Raw genomic sequence first — 18,430 nt, 5'->3', positions numbered from 1 at the left:
TTCACTATCTGCAATATGTTCTTGGAGGAAATATCGGTCTTCTGAGACCATAAATTTATATAAAAGCTGTAGAGCCAGTTATAGGTCTGAATTTCTGAAAGTTAAAAAAAGCATATTTTACTGCATAGTTATGGGTTTCCCTAAATCGATCCCATGAACTGTTTATACTTGTTGATTGATTAAGAGAATTTCCCCATAATCACTTGGAGGATATGATTACGAGAACTGAAGTGGCACAATTTTGGGAGAAGAAAATGCAAAAAATTGTGTCTGCTACTTCTCCATAGGTTGTTGAACCTCCCATTCCTGATGGTTTGGGATCTGCTTTGATTATGTGGACTTCCTTTGAATTTGTAGCCTCAATGGAGATCACTGTAGTGTTAAATGATTTGAAGAAATCTCATAGCCCTATAGATGCATGCTCTTTTTGGTTATTAAATAATTTCAAAGATTCTTTCATTGAGGTTTTATCTAAGCTAATGAATCTTCTCCTGAGCAAAGGCCTTTTCCCCAATTATTTTAAATAGTCAATAATATGTCTCATATTAAAGGGTGTGAGTAACTCTTTGGTGTGAACTGATCCAGCTAATTATTGTCCCATATCGGTTTTGCCTTCTATAGGGAAAATAATTAAGAAAATAGTTTTAAATCAATTTACCAAATTTTTGGAAGATAATAATATTCTTAATGCCTATCAGAGTGGTTTTTGCTGTGGGCATAGTCCAGAGACTGTTTTAATTTCAGATTAGATTTTGTCTTCCAAGAGTTGGACAAAAATTATCATGTAGTGATGGTTTCCTTGATGTGTCAGTGGTATTCGATTCAGTCTCTCATGCTATATTACTGACCAGGCTTGATGAGATTGGGATCAGAGGGAAAGTAATTGAATAGTTCTCTTCTTTTTTGAAAGATCAGTCTTATCAAGTGAGGATAGGTCACAATATCTCTTATTGGCTGCCTTCACATCGTAGTGTTTCACAAGGTTCATGCTTATCCGCAATGTTGTTTAACATTTATCTCCTGCCCTTTTGTACATTGCTTAAGAAAATGAATGTGGTTTTTCATTGTTATACAGATGATCTACAACTATTGTTTCCTGTGTCTGATAATCTGGAAATTGGTCTTCAAACAATAACTAAAATTGTAAGCAAAACCATTCTCTGGATGACTAAGAATGGTTTATTAGTAAATGTTAATATGGGGATAACGTGATGTGCTGAATGGTGAGGACGCTTGAGGCTGGTGCTCCTACCTGATCACTCTTTCTCCAGTTTGGATCCCAAGGATGTCTATAAAGATGCTTTCTCTTGCGGGCTGATAAGACCAGCAAGACACAAAAAATGGTTGTTCCCTGCAACCTGATGGCTGGTTGCAGGGAACAGTCCGAGGAGTAGGTGGATTCACAGCAGTAGTTACAAAAGATGTTGGACTCCTTCTCTTCTAAACTTACTGCAAATGTACATCAGGAGTTGATGGTGGTAGCCAGTAAAGTGGCTGAGCTTGTGGCTTCAGTCAAGGAGAACTCCTGGTGGCTTGAGAATATTGAAACCCGGGAGAGGATCTTGAAATGTTGTTGACTGAGGGCAAGCAAAAACTGGATTCTCTGGAGAGACAACAGATACCACAGAAAAAGCTGATGATTTGGAGAATTGAGGTAGGCAACGAAATGTCTGTTTGGTGGATCTCATGGAGGGGGAAGAAGGATCAGCACTGGAAGTGTTTTTTTGAAAAATGGCTGCCGGAGGTGCTGGGGCTGCACACGAGTGAGGGCTGTATTAAGTTGCAGACAGCTCATCGCGCATTAGCTCCGGGACGGGGGGAAGACCCCATACATTTATTATGCTGCTCCATACCTTCTTCCCTGATAAGGCCAAAATATTGGAGGCAGAGCAAACACAGAGAAGATGATGTTCTTCCAGGACTTCTCGGTGGCTGTTCAGAAAAAAAGAGTCAGGTATGCGGTGGTCAAGAAAATCCTGCAGTAACGGAGTCTTCCATACACAATACCCTGCACATCTGAAGGTCTTCATCAATAACAGACCTAAGATTCTTGATATGTCATCTGAAATTCAGCAGTATCTCAATCAGGCTGGGGAGGCCTTACCAGTTTCGAAGCAAAGAAATGCGGGTGCCTCGGCAGGTAAGTGAATTTAATAGAAGAGATGATTGAAAGTGCTATATGCTTGGGGACTGGAGTGGCAGCGGATATGAATATATGTGGGCTGAGTGACTGACACATTGGTGATTTCCCAAAGTTTCCTTTTCCTTTTTTGTCTTTATTTTGTTTTCTTTTGTTCGATTTTTCCCCCTGGCGCAGTACAACTGGACTCTTGTTTTGGTGGGGGTGGGGGGGGGGGGGAGCTAAAAAATAAATTGGTGCTGGAGGGGCTAGGAGGAGGAATGGTTCCAGCACTTTTGGTTTAGGGTTTCACAGATTCTTTTGAATTTTACTGCGAGGGATTTGTACCTGGAATTAGGGCAATGTTTTTTTTTTGTTATGGCGCCATTTGCACTGCAGAATTCAGAAGAGAGGAAGTCCTGAGGGCAGTGGTAGCAGCAGGTGCTGAGGTCCCCAAACTGCCGATGTCTCTGGCAGTTTGGGGACTTGAAGTATGGAGGGTTGGCCTTGCTGAAGAGCCACACGTGGACGCTTCACTTGTCTGCCTCCTATTTGGGATGCCTGCTTCTTGGGACCACTGGTAAGCAGACTCAACGTGCCAGCTGTTCATTTGGGACCCTGTGCATAAACATTGTTTTTTTAATTATTGGACTATTTTTTCAGGGTATACAAAGTGGTCATGGTAGGAGGCAGGATAGCTGGGGGGAGGGGGAAGGTGGGGGAGGGTAATGGGTGGCAAGTTGCAACTTTGGGTGAGGATTCTGGGTTCATGGGTTCTTGGTTTATTATTCGAGGTTAGATGGGGAGACGACTGTGTCTAGGGAGTGGGTGAAGTTATGGGAGGGGACAAGAGGGGAAGGGGTGGCCTGGTTTGAGTGGGGTGACAGAAAGTTGGCCTCGCGGGAGCTCTTGCTGGAATGTGCTGTTGCCGTGTAGGGAAGGGCGGGACTGAATGACAGGCATTGGTGGGAGTGGGAGGGATGGTTCATCTGTTATAGGGTTAGATTTGCATGGTTCTGCTTCACTTAAGCCTTGGAGGGTAGGGCAAGATGGAGAGTTAAGTGTTGTGATTTGGGTATGTTCTTGGGTTTTAAAGGTTGGGTTAAAAATAAAATTGGGCATATGTGATGGAGTTTTCCTGTTTAGGTTTAATGGTCACATGGTTGCGGGATGTGGGATGCTTGATTTGCTTTGGCAAATGCTTTATTTGTTACCGGAGAATGGCTACTTTTAAGGTTAACTTACTGTCCTGGAATGTCCAGGGTATTTCCTCTCCCATTAAGAGAAAATACATTTTTCATTATCTGAAGAGATGCTCAACAGTCATAGCGCTTCTTCAAGAGACAAAGAACATGATAAGCTTTTAAGAGATTGGGTGGTGCAGGGTAGAGGGGTATGTATTCTGATACACAGGGCCTTACTAATGAAGGTTCGCAAGACTCAAAAGGACCCAGAGGGCAGGTTTGTCTTTATAGAGGGGACCTTTTATGAGCAGTCAGTGGTTGTGGTTATTATACAAGAGCCAAATAAAAGTCAGAACATTTTTTATGAGCAGTTGAAGACAAAACTGACCAGGATCTCTGGACATCTCATTCTTGTGGGTGGGGAGAGATCCTATCTTGGGCAAATCTCACCAGCAAGGGGCTGATCCCAACAAAGGTCTTAGATTCTTTGTGCACTGGGTGAGTGCACATGTACACCCGATTTTATAACTTGCGTGCGCAAATTATAAAATCAGGGGTCGGCACGCGCAAGGGGGTGCACAATTATGCACCTTGCGCGCACCAGGCCTGCTCTGAGCCTAGCTCCCTTCTCCCGTTCCCTACCCCCTCACCCCACCTTCCCTTACCTCCCCCGCCCTTTCCCCACTACCTTTGTTGATTTCTTTTTTTTGTTTTAAAACTTACTTCAGCCCTGGGGCTGAAGTAAGTTGTGCGCACCGGCCAACTGTCGGCGCGCGATCCCTGGCCCAGCAGTCATGCAGAGGCCTCTGGCCCCACCCATTTTGTAAAGCCCCGGGACTTACACGCGTTCCGGGGTCTTTTGAAAATAGGCCCGGCGTGTGTAACCTTTTGAAAATCCGGCCCAATATTTATAGTCGCTTAGACTTTCTTCTTTGTTCTAAGATGTTCGGTAGAATTGTAGGGGTGGATATTTTGCCCTGCTGTCTGTCAGACTATAGTCCTACAGAAGTGGTGATTGATCTCTCCCAGACAAATTATGCACTGGTGTACACTAAGATACTGGCTGATCTGCAGCAATGGTCAGGGACTGATTGTCACCTGGGCAGGAAGGATTGGGATCCTTAAAATTAATATACTACCTAGACTTATGTATCTGTTTCAGCATATTCCCATTAGCTTACCTATGAAGTTCTTTTCTAATCTGAATGGGCAAATATCTCATTTTATTTGGCAGGGAAGGTCTCCCTGAGTGAAAATGAGTACCCTGTGGAGAACAAAGGGTGGGAGAGACATGGCATTGCCTAACCTCCTTGGCTACTACTGGGCCTCCCATCTTGTGTTTCTCTTTCAGGATGGCTGGGGAGGGAGCAGGTATGTCCTGAGAAGTGGGTGCAGCTAGGGGTGTTGATTTGGTGTTATTGCCATTTATGCCATCCATCTTACTTCATGCCTCATAATGGTGCATATGGTGCACGTCTGGAGGGTGATGTGCAAAAGCTTGGGGATTCCAGTGGGCATTCACACCTCATTAGCAGCACTAAGGGATAACCACCATATCGCTATAGAAATATTTAATGCAGTAATAGCTGGTTGGTGGAAGGAGAGTTTGCATTTTCTGGGCCAGCTATGGGACGAGGATGGATGGGTCTCATAGGAGACTTTGCTAGATGAATATGAATTACAGGATGGTTCGAGAGACATTTATGACAGCATTAAGATGAAGTTGCTAAGGTTTGAAGGGATAGGACTACACCCTTGCGGTGGAACGGGTTTTGATGTTAACTGGGCTAGGAATGAAAAATATATCATTGTTTTACAGAGTCATTAACTTGACATATAAAGAGAGGGAACCTATATTGACCTCGATCGCACAATGGAATGTGGATCTTGGGATGACTTTGACTGATAGAGACTGGGGGACAATTTGGAAGAAGGTACATAAAGTATCCATCTGCGGTCATAGGTTTAAACTGATGTACAAGCTGGTGAGGAGGACTTACAGAACACTGGTTTATTTTGCTAGGTATTCTCCTTCTGCATCCTGTCTGTGCTGGCGAGGGTGCGGGGGGTGGGGGATAGCATGCCTGGAGGGAGTGTGCTCTGGGTGCAGGGTTTCTGGAAGAGGGTGGAATCAACGATTACTAACATTTTGGGACACCAAGTAACTTTTCTGCCCATAACTTGCCTTTTTGAGCTTTGGGTCAATGTATCTTTTGCAAGACAACAGCACAAGTTGTGTGACCATTTAATACATGCAGCTAGATTTACCATTGCGACACTCTGGAAATCACACCCTCTGATCTCTCACTGGTACAAGCAGGTTCATGACATAGCAGTTATTGAAAAGTTGACTTTTTCTCTTTGCAAGAAGTCTTCTTATATGATTGAATCTGGGAGCCTTAGTAGAAATATCTGGCTGACAGAGGAAGAGGAACCCTGAGATAAAGCTCTAGAGGGTTTAGTACGTGCTATATGCCAGGATGAAATGAATGCAATGTTCAACTTTTACTAGCCTGTTTGTACTTTTCCCAATTATTGGTTTGTGTGACCAAGATATTTATGCTCGTTTGGATGGTATAACATATCTTACTACTGTGAATTTCTGCCTTTGGTTTAAATAAAAAGTTAAAAAAACTGAAATGATATCTTTTGCATGGGAACTGGAAGTCACTACCCCAATTTCTTTACAAATTGGGGATTCTAAATTTCTAGTGGTTGAGTCAGTTCGAGGTCTATGGGTATTTTTAGATTCAAGATTTACAATGCGATTACAGTTGCAAACTGCTGCATGTAGAGGTTTCTTTAAATTGAAGAAATTATGCAGACTAAAATATTTGATTGACAAAAGTGATTTTAGGAATGTAATGAAAGAATTTGTTTTGTCTTGTGTGGACTACTGCAATGTCTTCTAGGTCTTCCGAAAAGCTACTTGAGGGCACTGCACATTTTAATGAATGCGGCTGCTTGGGTGATCTCTGGTTGCCCTTTGTCCGCTCATATATCGCCAGTCTTGATACAGCTACACTGATTGAATTTTGGATTCCTTTTAAAATTTTGACATTAGTACATCGAATTTTATATGGCGAATTTCCTGCCTACATGAAAACTCTTGTGCATTTGTAATGTCCACAACTAAATTTATATTCTGTGAATCAACAATTGCTGTCTATTCCAGGCAGGAAAAGGATACGTTTAAAGCAAACCTCTCAGTGAACTTGCTCCCAAATAGCCCCTGGCCTTTGGAATTCTATTCCTTTGAAATTGCGCCTGATTATGGTTTATAAATGTTTTAGGAAAAGATTGAAGGCTTATTTGTTTAAAGATACTTTTAAATGATTTGCTTTATTATGATTTATGTTTTTAATTTTGAATGTACATGATTGTTTGCTTATGAATTGCTATGATCCTCTACGGAACAAACTCTAAGTATTTGTAAATACATAAATAAATAAACATGTAATTACACTGAAGACGTTTTAAGTAAAATATTTTTGTAACCCCATCCCATGTAGAGAGTGATTTCTTAGATTCCAAGTATCTAAACCCCAAAGTCTTAAAAGTGTATCTTCCTCCCCTACTTGGGAACAAACCTGTACCCTCCCTGCTCATTGATGACAACTGTAAAGAATGTAAGAGTTTGGAGGACTTGATCTGTTCAAAACCACAAAAAAATGATAGCATAATTATCTGAAAACAAACTACTGATAAGATTTTGTAGATGGCAAATAAATGACACATGAAAAACTGGAAGACAGACACAACAGAGAAAAATGATGGTGACCGGAGAGGGGAAGGGAAGATACTGGGAATGAGAGAGGTTCAAGTCATGGTAGAAGGTGATGGCTAATCAATGATCAGTAAAGTGAATAGTTGTGGGCAAGAATGTGAAACCCAGATAAATCAAGCAGAGAGAGCAAGAAGATCAAGAATGTTAGTGTCACCAACCACAATACAAGGTGAAGACAAAGAGGAAAGAAGAGACAGCAAATGGTCCTGTTCCTCATGCGAGGCCAGCAGATCCTAGGAAATGATTAACAATCACAGAAATAATATGGCAGAATTTAAAGGTGTTTTGGAAGAAACAACATTGATATGCTGCAGGGGGTTCACAGGAGATTGCACAAACCCCTTGTTCCATGTTGACCACCAAAGTTACTGTACATTTCAGTGCATTCCTGCATGGTTCTTTTGAAACAGCCTTGGTATCTGCAAGTTGGCAGCATATTCAACAGGAGGCAGTGCTAGGGGAAGCATGTGCTATCTTGTAACATTTTACAAGTATATAGAGAGTTATAGATATATGTAATTAATTGAGACAATAGATATCTCTTGTTTTGTATGATCATTTTCAAGTGCGAGCCCTTGATACAAATTTAGCAGCACAACACTGAAAAATAAGATTATGGTACATAAGGAAGCAAAGATCCAAAAGGTGGGGACCAAAGCATCTATTCTGAGGAAACGACAGAAGTGGGTAAGAAATAAAGAATAAATTGCTTAATGCCTAACAGCATCATTGACCTAGAGCCACTTTTCTCTAGTAGCCACACAATCACGAAAAACTGAGATGAAAAGATCATTAATAAAAGTATCTGTTCATCTTACACCCTTTGATGTCAAATCAGTTCCTGGTAGATACTGCTGTAGTCGGGCAAGGACGAGTGTAGGCAGTATTTAGCTAATATTTTCAGAGGTATGCAAGCCTACAGACTTCATCAGATAGGCCACGTTTTATGGATCTTCTGGGAGACTCCTGGGCTGTCTAGCCTCCCTTTTATCTCCCAGATCCAATTTCAGGACTTCCTGCCTTGGTGCAATGCCAGTGAACAAGCAGGCAACCCATGCTGTGGAGAGTTTAAAAGAGCATATATGCTTTCTGCCCCATAGTGGTCACTCTTTCCCTAACTGCGATACTTGCTTTGTATTCAGGAAACCAGTCTCTTGCTGCCTGCTGTTCTCTGGCACTGTGCCTCTGCAGGTACTGCTACCCAGAAAACTCTGGCCTAGTCTGCTCACTGAGGTGAGAAAGTGACATGGTCCGAGGTTTGTAGGGGGAAGGGGCTGAGGGAAGAGATGGAGCACTGTAGGGCAGAGACAAGTATGGGGCTGAGATGGGAGGCAGAGAGGAGAGATGGGGAAGGAAGCTGAAGTCAGGGGCTGAGAGGAGTGGAATGAAAGCTGAGAAGAGAAGGGATGGTGGAAGGGAAGAGGAGAAGGCAGCAGCTGGGAAGGGGGAGAAGGGCAGGGGGTCAAGAAGAGACGGAGACAGCAAGGGGTGATATGCAGACTGAGAAGAAAATATAGGGAATCAAGAGCAATTACAACTCTGTAAAGGTGATTTACAGGACAGTGCTGCATTTTTAAATAAGACAATCATTTTATAATGCACTGTGCTGAACTTCTGCAAGCCTACTTCGGATAAGGAGTAAACCATCACATTTCTTTTTCTAAGATGCCTTGCACCACTGAATACTAATGCAAATGATAGGTTTATGTTTTTAAAAACAAAACATACTAACCTGCTCGGAAGAGTGCCCCAGCTGCATAGTGCATGGCCAGGGCATGGACGAGCTGCCTGGCAGTGGTGAAGATAGGTCCTCTTTCAAATACTGAGAATGACAGAGGGGTGTGGTCTGAGGCGATGTACAGTTTCAGGGAAGCATGGATGCTCACCAAGAGGTTCACTGGCTCTATTGTTAGCCTTCTCAGCTTAATGGGGCTGACTAAGGCTTTTGCGTGCTGCTTCACTTGTTCCGGCAGTATTTGGATAGTGGCTGAGCTGCTCAGCGAATGACTGACCCTTTTGCTGTCTGGAAGGTATGTGTCAAACAAAGTTTTGATGTAATACACAAATGTGTCTTCCACATAAAGCCGGGCTGGTTTCAGCTTAAAACAAAGTTCGTTCACATCAAACAGAAAGCTTTGCTGTTGTGACAGGGTGATGCAGAGCTTTATGAAGCTGTTGTCCTTGTATTCTTCTAAATCTTTGCTGGAAACTATCAGGTTGTTCACTTTCGACCATTTCACGGATTCCTTTTTTTCCTCTTGACAGACAAGGACTGCAAAGTGGAAATTTGATTTGTTGTACAGCTGATTGTCAAGTTGCAGGTCCCCGCAGTAAACCTCCAGGCTATACAGCTGGGGAAGGCCCTCAGTGGTCTCCTGGAATTCACGAGATGGCTGCCTCAGGTAGCTGGACACTGGCGCCATGTTCAGGAAAACGTTGTCCATTGTGAGCCGCAAAAGTTCACATGACATTTTGTGATTTGTGATATCATCATAAACTGCAAGACTGGCTTGAGTGATGAATACTTTCAACACTACCGTCTGTTCCTGAGTCCTAATAAAACAAAAAACATTATTTTAATCTATTTCTTTCAGACTGCTGCATTCAAGACTATTCCTCTAATCTGACAAAGAAGTTTGTTTTGCTTACAGATTATATCTTTTTTTAAAATTTGTCCCATTTACTGCTAATAATTCCAGACAGCTAGCACTGCCCTCCCCACCTTCCGCTTTCTGCTCCCCGCAGTTTGAGGGTTTGCTTTTAAGCAGTCTAGAATTTATCTATTCTTCTGCAATGTGTCTGTGCATAGAACGAAAAGAGAAAAATTCTAGGGCAGATCCAGCTCCACTTACTTTTCAGTTGTCTGCAATAGTAAGTCAACGCTACATGCCATTCATTTCCAGAATATGACATTTATGGCTCCACCCCCTCTTCTAGGATAAGTAGTGCCACTATTCGATGGATGGTAGTTTCTTGGTTGCCCCGCTGCCTCTGGCCACACTACAAGATGGGTTACGTGCTGGTGATGACTGATTGATTTTGCAGTATTTCTGGGTGTGAGCGAATGTCTGAGATACACGTTCTGCCCTCAGCACATGTTCATCTTTGAGAGCAGAGGATTTTGAGAGTTATAGATAGGCAGCATGCATTGAGACTCAGAGTAATTAAAAGGGGGGCTACGAGCCATATTATTGTGAGAGAGCATGTACTGCAACAAAGTCCTATTAAGGTTGCCAGCTGGCTCCAGATTTTCAGGGCAGGTTGACCCAGTCCTCTTTTTATCCTGTTGCATACAGGGGGGCTTCTGGTTCAGATTTACTTACTGCATTCCCTAGTAAAAGCAAGATTACAAGTCCCTGCATGCAATAGGATAAAACAGGACCAAAACAGCCTGTTCTGAATACCTGGAGACAAGTGGCAACCCTAAGTCCTATCCTGATAGTGGGGCTACCACATTTAAGCACTGTGAATAATTTTAATCTAGTGAGCTTGCTTAACGTTAACTGGAACTGAAGTTTAAAGTTTTTGGGGTTTTTTTTTAGCAGTTTAATATTGTTTACTATACCAGGTGTTTGATGTTTATCTTAGCTCCACAGGGCCTCAACTCTCAGATTGCCCTGTTTTACTCAGATATACAAAAATCACTATGTGGTATAAACATATGTCACAGAGAATAGTGTGATAGTTGTGAAAAAAAATCCCAACATATAATCATACTACTCAAATCAAAATACTCCATCTAATAAGTTGTTTTGCACCTGGAGGGCTTAATGACTTTTCCCACTCAGTTCTGTAGTTGACAGGAGCCTCTAGTATGCTTTTATACCCTAGGTTATAAATACCTGTTCAGGCTGGTAAGGACTGGGCCAGTTCTTTCTTCAGGTGCCAACGTTATAATTACTGTACCACAGTGATGAGCAACATCCACATATATGTAGCCATATCCAATCAGAAACACAACCTAGTAAAATAATTAGAATTATGCAATATGTCCAAAATATCTGATAAACTATTACCCTAATTTATTTGTATTCAGCACAAATGATATTTCTACAATAATTGGTCCAGTTCACCTAAGATAAGAAAAGAATATCTTAAAAAAAAAGAGTAGATGCAGATTATTATACAGGTCAGAAAATTTCCTATAAAACAAAAGATCTGATTGATCATTTAATTGGCCAATATTCAAAAAAATTGAGCCCACACATTTATGCACTTAATTTTCAGCTGAACTTAGATGCCTAAAGCTTTCAGCTGAAAATTCACTTAAATGTAGGGTCCAACATTTAGGCCTGCTAGATTAGATGCCTAGTGCTGAAAATCAGGGCTAAGCATCTATTTTTCCCTGCCCTAACTCCACCTCCATTTTAGGGTCCTAAATTCAGGGACGCTGCCCTAACCAATTTTCATAAGGGGCAATATAGGAGCTGAACTCCAATCTACCAGTCTAATTTCCCACATTACATGCGTAGATCCAACTAAGTCTTTAAAAATTTACTCCCCCCCCCAAAAAAAACACTTAGTACATCTGATCCACTGTAATGGAAAAATACAATTTTTCTCTATCACTAGTACTTTCCAGCTGGGGTCCAGTACAAATCTCTTTCATTTTTCTGCCTTAGGAAGTATTTTATATAATTGTGATCCTGATTTTGACCTGTTACACAATGAGGGTAATCTTTCAGGATGGCTGCGCGTATTAGATATGCAGATTTCTCTGGGGGCTGAAAATGTGATATACAGCTTCATTCCTCATACCACCACTTGTATGTAAAGCATGCAACTGGCTCCTCAGGCAAGAGTTTTAGTAGTAATAAAACGTTAATGTCACCTTCTTCCTTTATTCTCTTGGCCTGGAAGATTCCCCCCACTCTTTTGGGCTTCCCGCTCGACAGGAATCATCTTCTGATGGGCTACGGTGCCATGAATTTTCGCTTGCAGCTCCCTGAGGTTTTCCCCTCTCCATTTTATCTCTCGCCTAGTCCAGCCGGTGCAGTGACAGGCCTCGGCTCTCGTCTACAGACTGTGCTATTCTCTCTCTGGAACCGGGTGCACATGCACCCTAAGAGGTGAATTTTCAAACGCTGCCTGTGTAAAGATTAGCACTTGCGCACATAATATAGCACATAGGCAAAATTGCAACTTACACATGTAAATCGCGGTCCGGGAGTAACTTTGTGCACGTGAGAAAGGGATGTGACAGGGGCGTTCAAAACCTACCAAAGAGATGGGCGTACATCTTTTACCTGCATATATTTACTTTGATCAACATCTGCTGTAGGTGGGCATAAACATCATTAGAGTGAAATGACGACTGGGTAGAGGGCCTGGGTGCAATGGGGGGACTTCAGGTTCAAGAGCCAGGAGAGTTTTCAAGAGATGCAGATGGAGTGGGTGAACTGGTAGATGAATTAGTAAAACTGGTTAATTTCATTGCTGTGCGCATGTTATAAAATATCCTGACTTATGTGTGTAAAAGCCAACATCCGGCGGGGGGGGGGGGGGGGGGGGGGGGGGGGGGAGAGGTTAAAAGTGATAAGTTTCCGTGCTTAAAATCTACACACGTATCCTTTTATAATTGGAAGTACAAATATGCGAATATATGATTTGCGCACATGTATTCAGCTAATTTCAAACTTATTCAGCCAAGTAGCATCCTTCCCGCTACTTAGACGGACACATTAGAACTTATTCAGATAAGTAGTGCTACTTATCCGGCTATATTCCAATTTATCTGGCTGAGTAGCAGCAGGCCTACACAGCTGGAAAAGTCTGAAAAGTGCTACTTGTTTATCTAAGAAGCACTTTTCAGATTTATTTGGCTAAATGCTGCTACTTAGCTGCACAGCTTGGCATTTTTTTTGCTAAGTACGAACTTGCATGGCTTGTGGTTTTTTCCTCCACGAGAATTTGTGCACACTGGTTGTAAAATACAGTAGCAATTTTGTGTGTACCCGTATACTCACATAAATGGGTGGACACAGGGAAGATTTGAACGTTATCCTTCTAAGTCCAGCAAGGAGGTATCACTTCTAAGCCATGGCCGACACTTCCTACCCCACTCAGAGGCTATGAGCACTGCCAGGCTCAGGAATGGTACCTGGGTTGTCGCCCAGGCAGTATACAGCACTGCCCCTGTGCTACCCTGACGCATTCATGTCTTATAGCAATAATTATACTGCATTTTCATGCTTTGGTGCTATTCACTTGAATAGGATATCAGAGCAATGTACAACCACTAAAAACGAGGCCACCGCTAAGGTGGAGCAAGGCAAGGCAGCACAAGGCACTCTTCCTAGAGCTGCCATAGGATGAGATCTTTAGTGAGACCGAGTACACAGTTTAATCACTTATATATGCTTACTGGCCCATTACAGGTCCCTTTTTTAAGATTAATTTTTTTTGTTTTAATTATCTTATTTTAAGATCTGTCTCAGAATCTGTTTACCTTACTAAACGTTTGGTTCAATTTCATGAAACACCTATTAGATTAAAAAAAAAAAAAATCCTCCATTTTATTTGGTGTGTATTTTTATAATTACAACTTTTTCTAATGACCCCTTCAGTTCATTAGCACAAAAGCCCTAGTTAACTACTTCAGCTAGGAAAGGCATTGCTAGTGAGTTTAGGGGAGGCATCATTCGGTACAGCCGCTTCCATCTCTTGTGGTATAAAAACAGCTCTACCTAAAATAGTGGGTTTGGAGTTAGAGGAAACAGGAGAGTTTAGCCTCAGTTGTTTTTTTTATCCTATTCAGACACTCCAGACTATCATCCCTGGGAAGAGGTCATGAAGCTGCCTTTCCAGACCACTCCTTGGCTGGCTGGAGATGCCTTCTGGGCTGTTTTCGGGATTTTTCCAGTTTATTTGCAGGAAGCCTTGTGAGACCCCTCATTTTTGGCCTGGAAAGATTATGGGGAAGGCTCTCCTTGAGTGGCCAGGATAGGGAAGACTCTGCCCCCTTCATCCTCAGGCCGAGGGATGATGGCCTGGTGGTAACTCACTGTAAATAGATTCAGGTGATTGGATTCATTGAGGGAAAGAACTGTTTAGCTGGAAGGTCTTGGAAGAAGATTCTGCTGTCCCCTTCCTGCACTGAAGGAGGAACATCGTGAGAGCTGAGCTGTTCCAGCAGCACCTTTTCTCCGCTAAAGATCCCAAGGGTGGGAGAGACAGCCTGGAGAACCGTGAGCAAAGTCAAATTAAGCTATTCCGAAGACCCCCATTTGGAAAGTTCACCATGGGTAAGAGAGATTTTTTTGGGCTCTGTGCAAAGACTGAATTTTACCATTTTCTTGCCAGGTTGGAGGGTTTTTCCCCCTGCCCAAACAAGAATATCCCTGCCCACTTGGGAATCTTATTTGTCCAAGTTCTGGAGGGTGAGTGTTTCCCATGCCCTGATAGAAAGAGAGACCTTTGCACAGACAAGAGAGGAGAATGAGAACGAGAACTGGATTCCATCTGTTATGCCAAGAGGTGATGTGAGCTGGGCCATTTATTCATGCTAGAACTTCTACAGTAAAGTTTATGTTTTGGATATTCACCCAGAGTTTCCTGTGTGGTCACTGGCACTCACATCCCTTAAATTTTAAAAAAAGAGAACCTATACCTCTTCCAGGTAAAAGAAACAGTTTCACCCCTGCTATGAGAAATTCCTCCCTTCCCTCCATGCTCCCACCAGTAAAAGAACCTGGCCCTGGGATCAAAGAGACTAGTGTTTGAGAGAGATTGGAGTTTGAAGAATGGCCACAAGAACCCTATGTGCCCCTGCACCAATGCAAACCGCAAGCAGAGGTTACATTTTGCATGAGCTCTTACATGTCAACTGAATAGACAGAAGCTGGGCGTGAAGTCTTATCAGTGAGGCATCTCCTCTACTTATGCATTTCAAATGTCAGCACCAGGCTGTGGACACCTGATCTTGTGACTCCTGGTCCACAGCCAAGAGCTCAGCCATGATGAGACATGCAGCTCCTTCAGCTTTCCAAGAAAGGTGTATGAAAATCCTAATTTGGCAAGTTTGATGTACTTTGATTAATTCAGAAACAGGAAATATTTGACAGATCAGTGTGTTATTCTACAGGAGGAGGGCATTAACGTGGTAAAAAGCATTTTACTCATGTAAACTGGCGGTCTGAAAACTGCCCTTCCTCAATGCAGTTGAAAGTGCATGCACTGTGCAAACTGCACTCAGAGGAGGCATTCCCAGAGGTGTGATTAGGTGTGGGGAGTAAAACGTGCGCAAGTTACATGCATTATTTTCGCTGAGAAAAGTGCTAGCCCAAAAAGCAAGTGCAAATGAACCTATGCCAAGTTTCAAAGCAAAAGCATGCATGAACTTTCACTTTGAAAACTGTTGCAAAATCCTCAGTACTTTTCACCTGCGAACTCTGTCCCAAGGTGAACACTTTGAAAATGACCCCCTGAAAATCAGATTGTGTTTATACGACCCACCTTATTTTTAACGCTTGGTGTTTTTCAATACTTCCTCAGCTAATCTGGGTCCATTACCAGGGAAGTGCTGCACAGGAATTGAGTTAAAGAGGATCTCATACATTTACGAAGGCTTTAGAAAATCACATTTCTTTTATCCCATTTTCTCTCGCTCTGCCCAAGATGCTTTACCTGAGTGAGTCAGGTTTTTTTCACTGGCAGGAGGGATAGAAGCATGGTGCCTCCCAAACTCCTCAGAACTGTTCTTTTTCCAGCAGGGGGCAGCTGTCACAGCTACAGTGGTAGCCATCCTCCCCTTCCAAAGGCTTGAACACATGCCGTGAAACCTCAATGCAGTGAAACCTTTTGATAACTCTACTGAAGAGACTCAAACCCAAATTTCCTGCATTACAGTGTGCAGTGCTGCAATTAGCCATATGCTAGGCTCAATTGCCAAATGCAATTTTTCCTTACTGCATATTGTCCTTTTGTTTTTAAATTCCTACAGGAAGCTACTGAGTACTTTTGAACAAATAGTTGCTGGTTACTTGGCCAACAGAAAATGTCACCACCAGAAATTTCATTCCATGTAAAAACTATTGCAGCTTGCAACAATACAATAGGGCTACGGACACATTATAAAATAGTAGGAAGACTCCTTGCCAAAGGTTCTACTGCATAGACATTTCCCAAAAACACAGTCCGTATTAGATGCAAACATTAAAAATATGATTTACCACCCCCCACCCTGCCTCCTCACACATATTTTATAATGATAGTAAAACACTACAGAGCATGCAGTGTGATGGGATATCGGCACTTCTAGGTTGATCATACAACACATACCATCATGTCTTATTGCTTAAGTAAGGCCACAACAAGCAAAGCTCTCTTTGGATTTTCTGACAAAACCCATGGAGAGGTAAACAAAACAAAAATTAATATATAATAGTTTTCTTCAAATCACCTCTATTAGAGCAGAAAGCAATCCCATAAAAATACGTTTGTATTGGCCCAGCCTAGTGCTTCAGTGGCAGTGTTGGGCACTGCTGTGCACAGGGTCCTTGGTTTGATTTAAAAGATTTTGGGTGTTATGTTTTCTTTTATGGCATGATTTGGTTAAGCCCTTTGTTTTCCTGATAGTGCAGAATCTGAATGTGCTGAAACAAAAGCTAATCACGACTTCCCAACAAGGACTATATCAAACCACTAGTCTAATTTTTCTATGCATTATGTGTCTATGCCTTTCTTGTTGTATTTCTTTATTCAATGTTAATTACTTTGTATACTGTTTAAAACTAATAAATATAAGGTTAAAAAACCCACTAGTCTCTGGACAAGAGTCAAGGATTTATTTAAAAAAAAATGTATAGACCGCACGATCTAAGATTCTCGGCAGTTCACAATAAAACATTGATAATATAAAATCACACAAAGAATTACAGGAGCCAGTGATCTTTGAACACTTAAATGTTTAGTTAAAATTAATTTGTTCCTTGTTTTTTTTTCTTTTTGTTCCAATCCTACTGTCACTCCTTGTGACCTTGGGCAAGTCATTTTACCCTCTGTTGCCTCAGTACAAAATTAGGGGCCGATGTAATAATCTTCGCGGAAAGCGGGCGCTGACTTTTCAGCGCCTGCTTTCTTAACGCAAGCATGGCGCTCGCAAGGGGGGCACCATGCAATATGTAAATTAGGGGGTCAAGCTAGGAAGGAGGCGCTAGGGTTTGCATATGATGAGCGCTAACTTATTCACTCCGCGTTGGACACGTGTTATATAGGCGCTAATCCCCCTATTACATTAGGGGGTGGATTAGCGCCTATTTAACCTGACAGCGGGTTAAACAGTGCACTCGGTCCCTTAGATTGTAAATCCTGTAGGGATAGAAAAATACCTATAGTACCTGAATGTAATCTGCTTTGAAGTGCGGAAAAGCAGAATGTAAAGAAAATCTTGTCTGCGTATGTGTAAAGTTATCCTGGTTGTTCTTTTGAACCACTTTAAATATTTCCCGACACAGGCCATACTGGAAATGTTTTTGTTTTTAATTTTTCAAATTGCTTCTCATTTGTGCTTTAACAAACTGCTTGTTCTTAATACTATGCCTTCTGAATTTTACTGATCCTCTTTTTGATTCTCCACTGTACCATCATTCTCAATGGTGTTTCCAATCTAGTACATGATGTACAGCCTCCTCTTTATGCAGAAGAATAATATTGGAATGACAAGTGAGTGAGTGAGGTGGAACCCAGCAGGACATTAGGCAGGTACATAGGATGTGGGTGGAGCAACACGCGGTTCTGATGGAATTTAGTGTATAGTGGATAAGTCATTAAGACTGGGCAGAACTGACCACCACCAACAATGCTATCTTCGAAAGAGGCTCAATGGGTACTTTCAACAGCTGAGTTCAAACCATATTGATGTACCATGACAATGTGGCAGGTTTTTGAAGCAAGCACCACATGAGCCTACAACTTTTTGTAAATTGTCTGGAGCCAAGGGTTAGAGGTTTGTAACAAATCAAATTATAAATAAATACAAATTAAAGGCTGAACAGAAATTTGGCTCACTTCTACAAAGTGGTGAAATGCATCAATTGCACCAAGATGAAGCATGATGGAACTGGGTTTCAAATCAGACTGAAAGATGTCAAAGGATTTAGACAATTTTGTATGGAGAAAAAGAAAGGATCTAAAGAATTGTCCTTATAACAGTTGGCAAATTTTCTCCAGTTGGAACAGTACGAACATCTGACAGACTCCTTCCTAGAAATCAGTAGGATTTGAGACACTGCTTCATTGAATTCAATGCCCTGGTATGGCTAAAACCAAAGGCCTTCATTTAGTCCTTATTCTCCTTGACCTATCTGCTGCTTTGGACACTGCTGATCACCACATATTCCT

The 18,430-nt window shown here is 42.0% G+C and overlaps 1 protein-coding gene across 1 annotated transcript in view; it reads right to left on the bottom strand.

The window, feature by feature from the left end:
* VPS13B (vacuolar protein sorting 13 homolog B) overlaps positions 1-18,430 on the bottom strand; it is a 2,198,633-nt gene that overhangs the window by 46,604 nt on the left and 2,133,599 nt on the right. Inside the window, 2 exon segments of the mRNA XM_029587199.1 lie at positions 8,823-9,643; positions 10,933-11,051. Coding sequence (XP_029443059.1) covers positions 8,823-9,643; positions 10,933-11,051 — 940 coding nt within the window.

This window comes from Rhinatrema bivittatum, chromosome 2 (genome assembly GCF_901001135.1).
Source record: "Rhinatrema bivittatum chromosome 2, aRhiBiv1.1, whole genome shotgun sequence".
NCBI classification, from domain to species: Eukaryota; Metazoa; Chordata; class Amphibia; order Gymnophiona; family Rhinatrematidae; genus Rhinatrema; species Rhinatrema bivittatum.
Note: the sequence above shows the minus strand (reverse complement) of the source record. Positions and strands in the feature narration are given on the sequence as shown.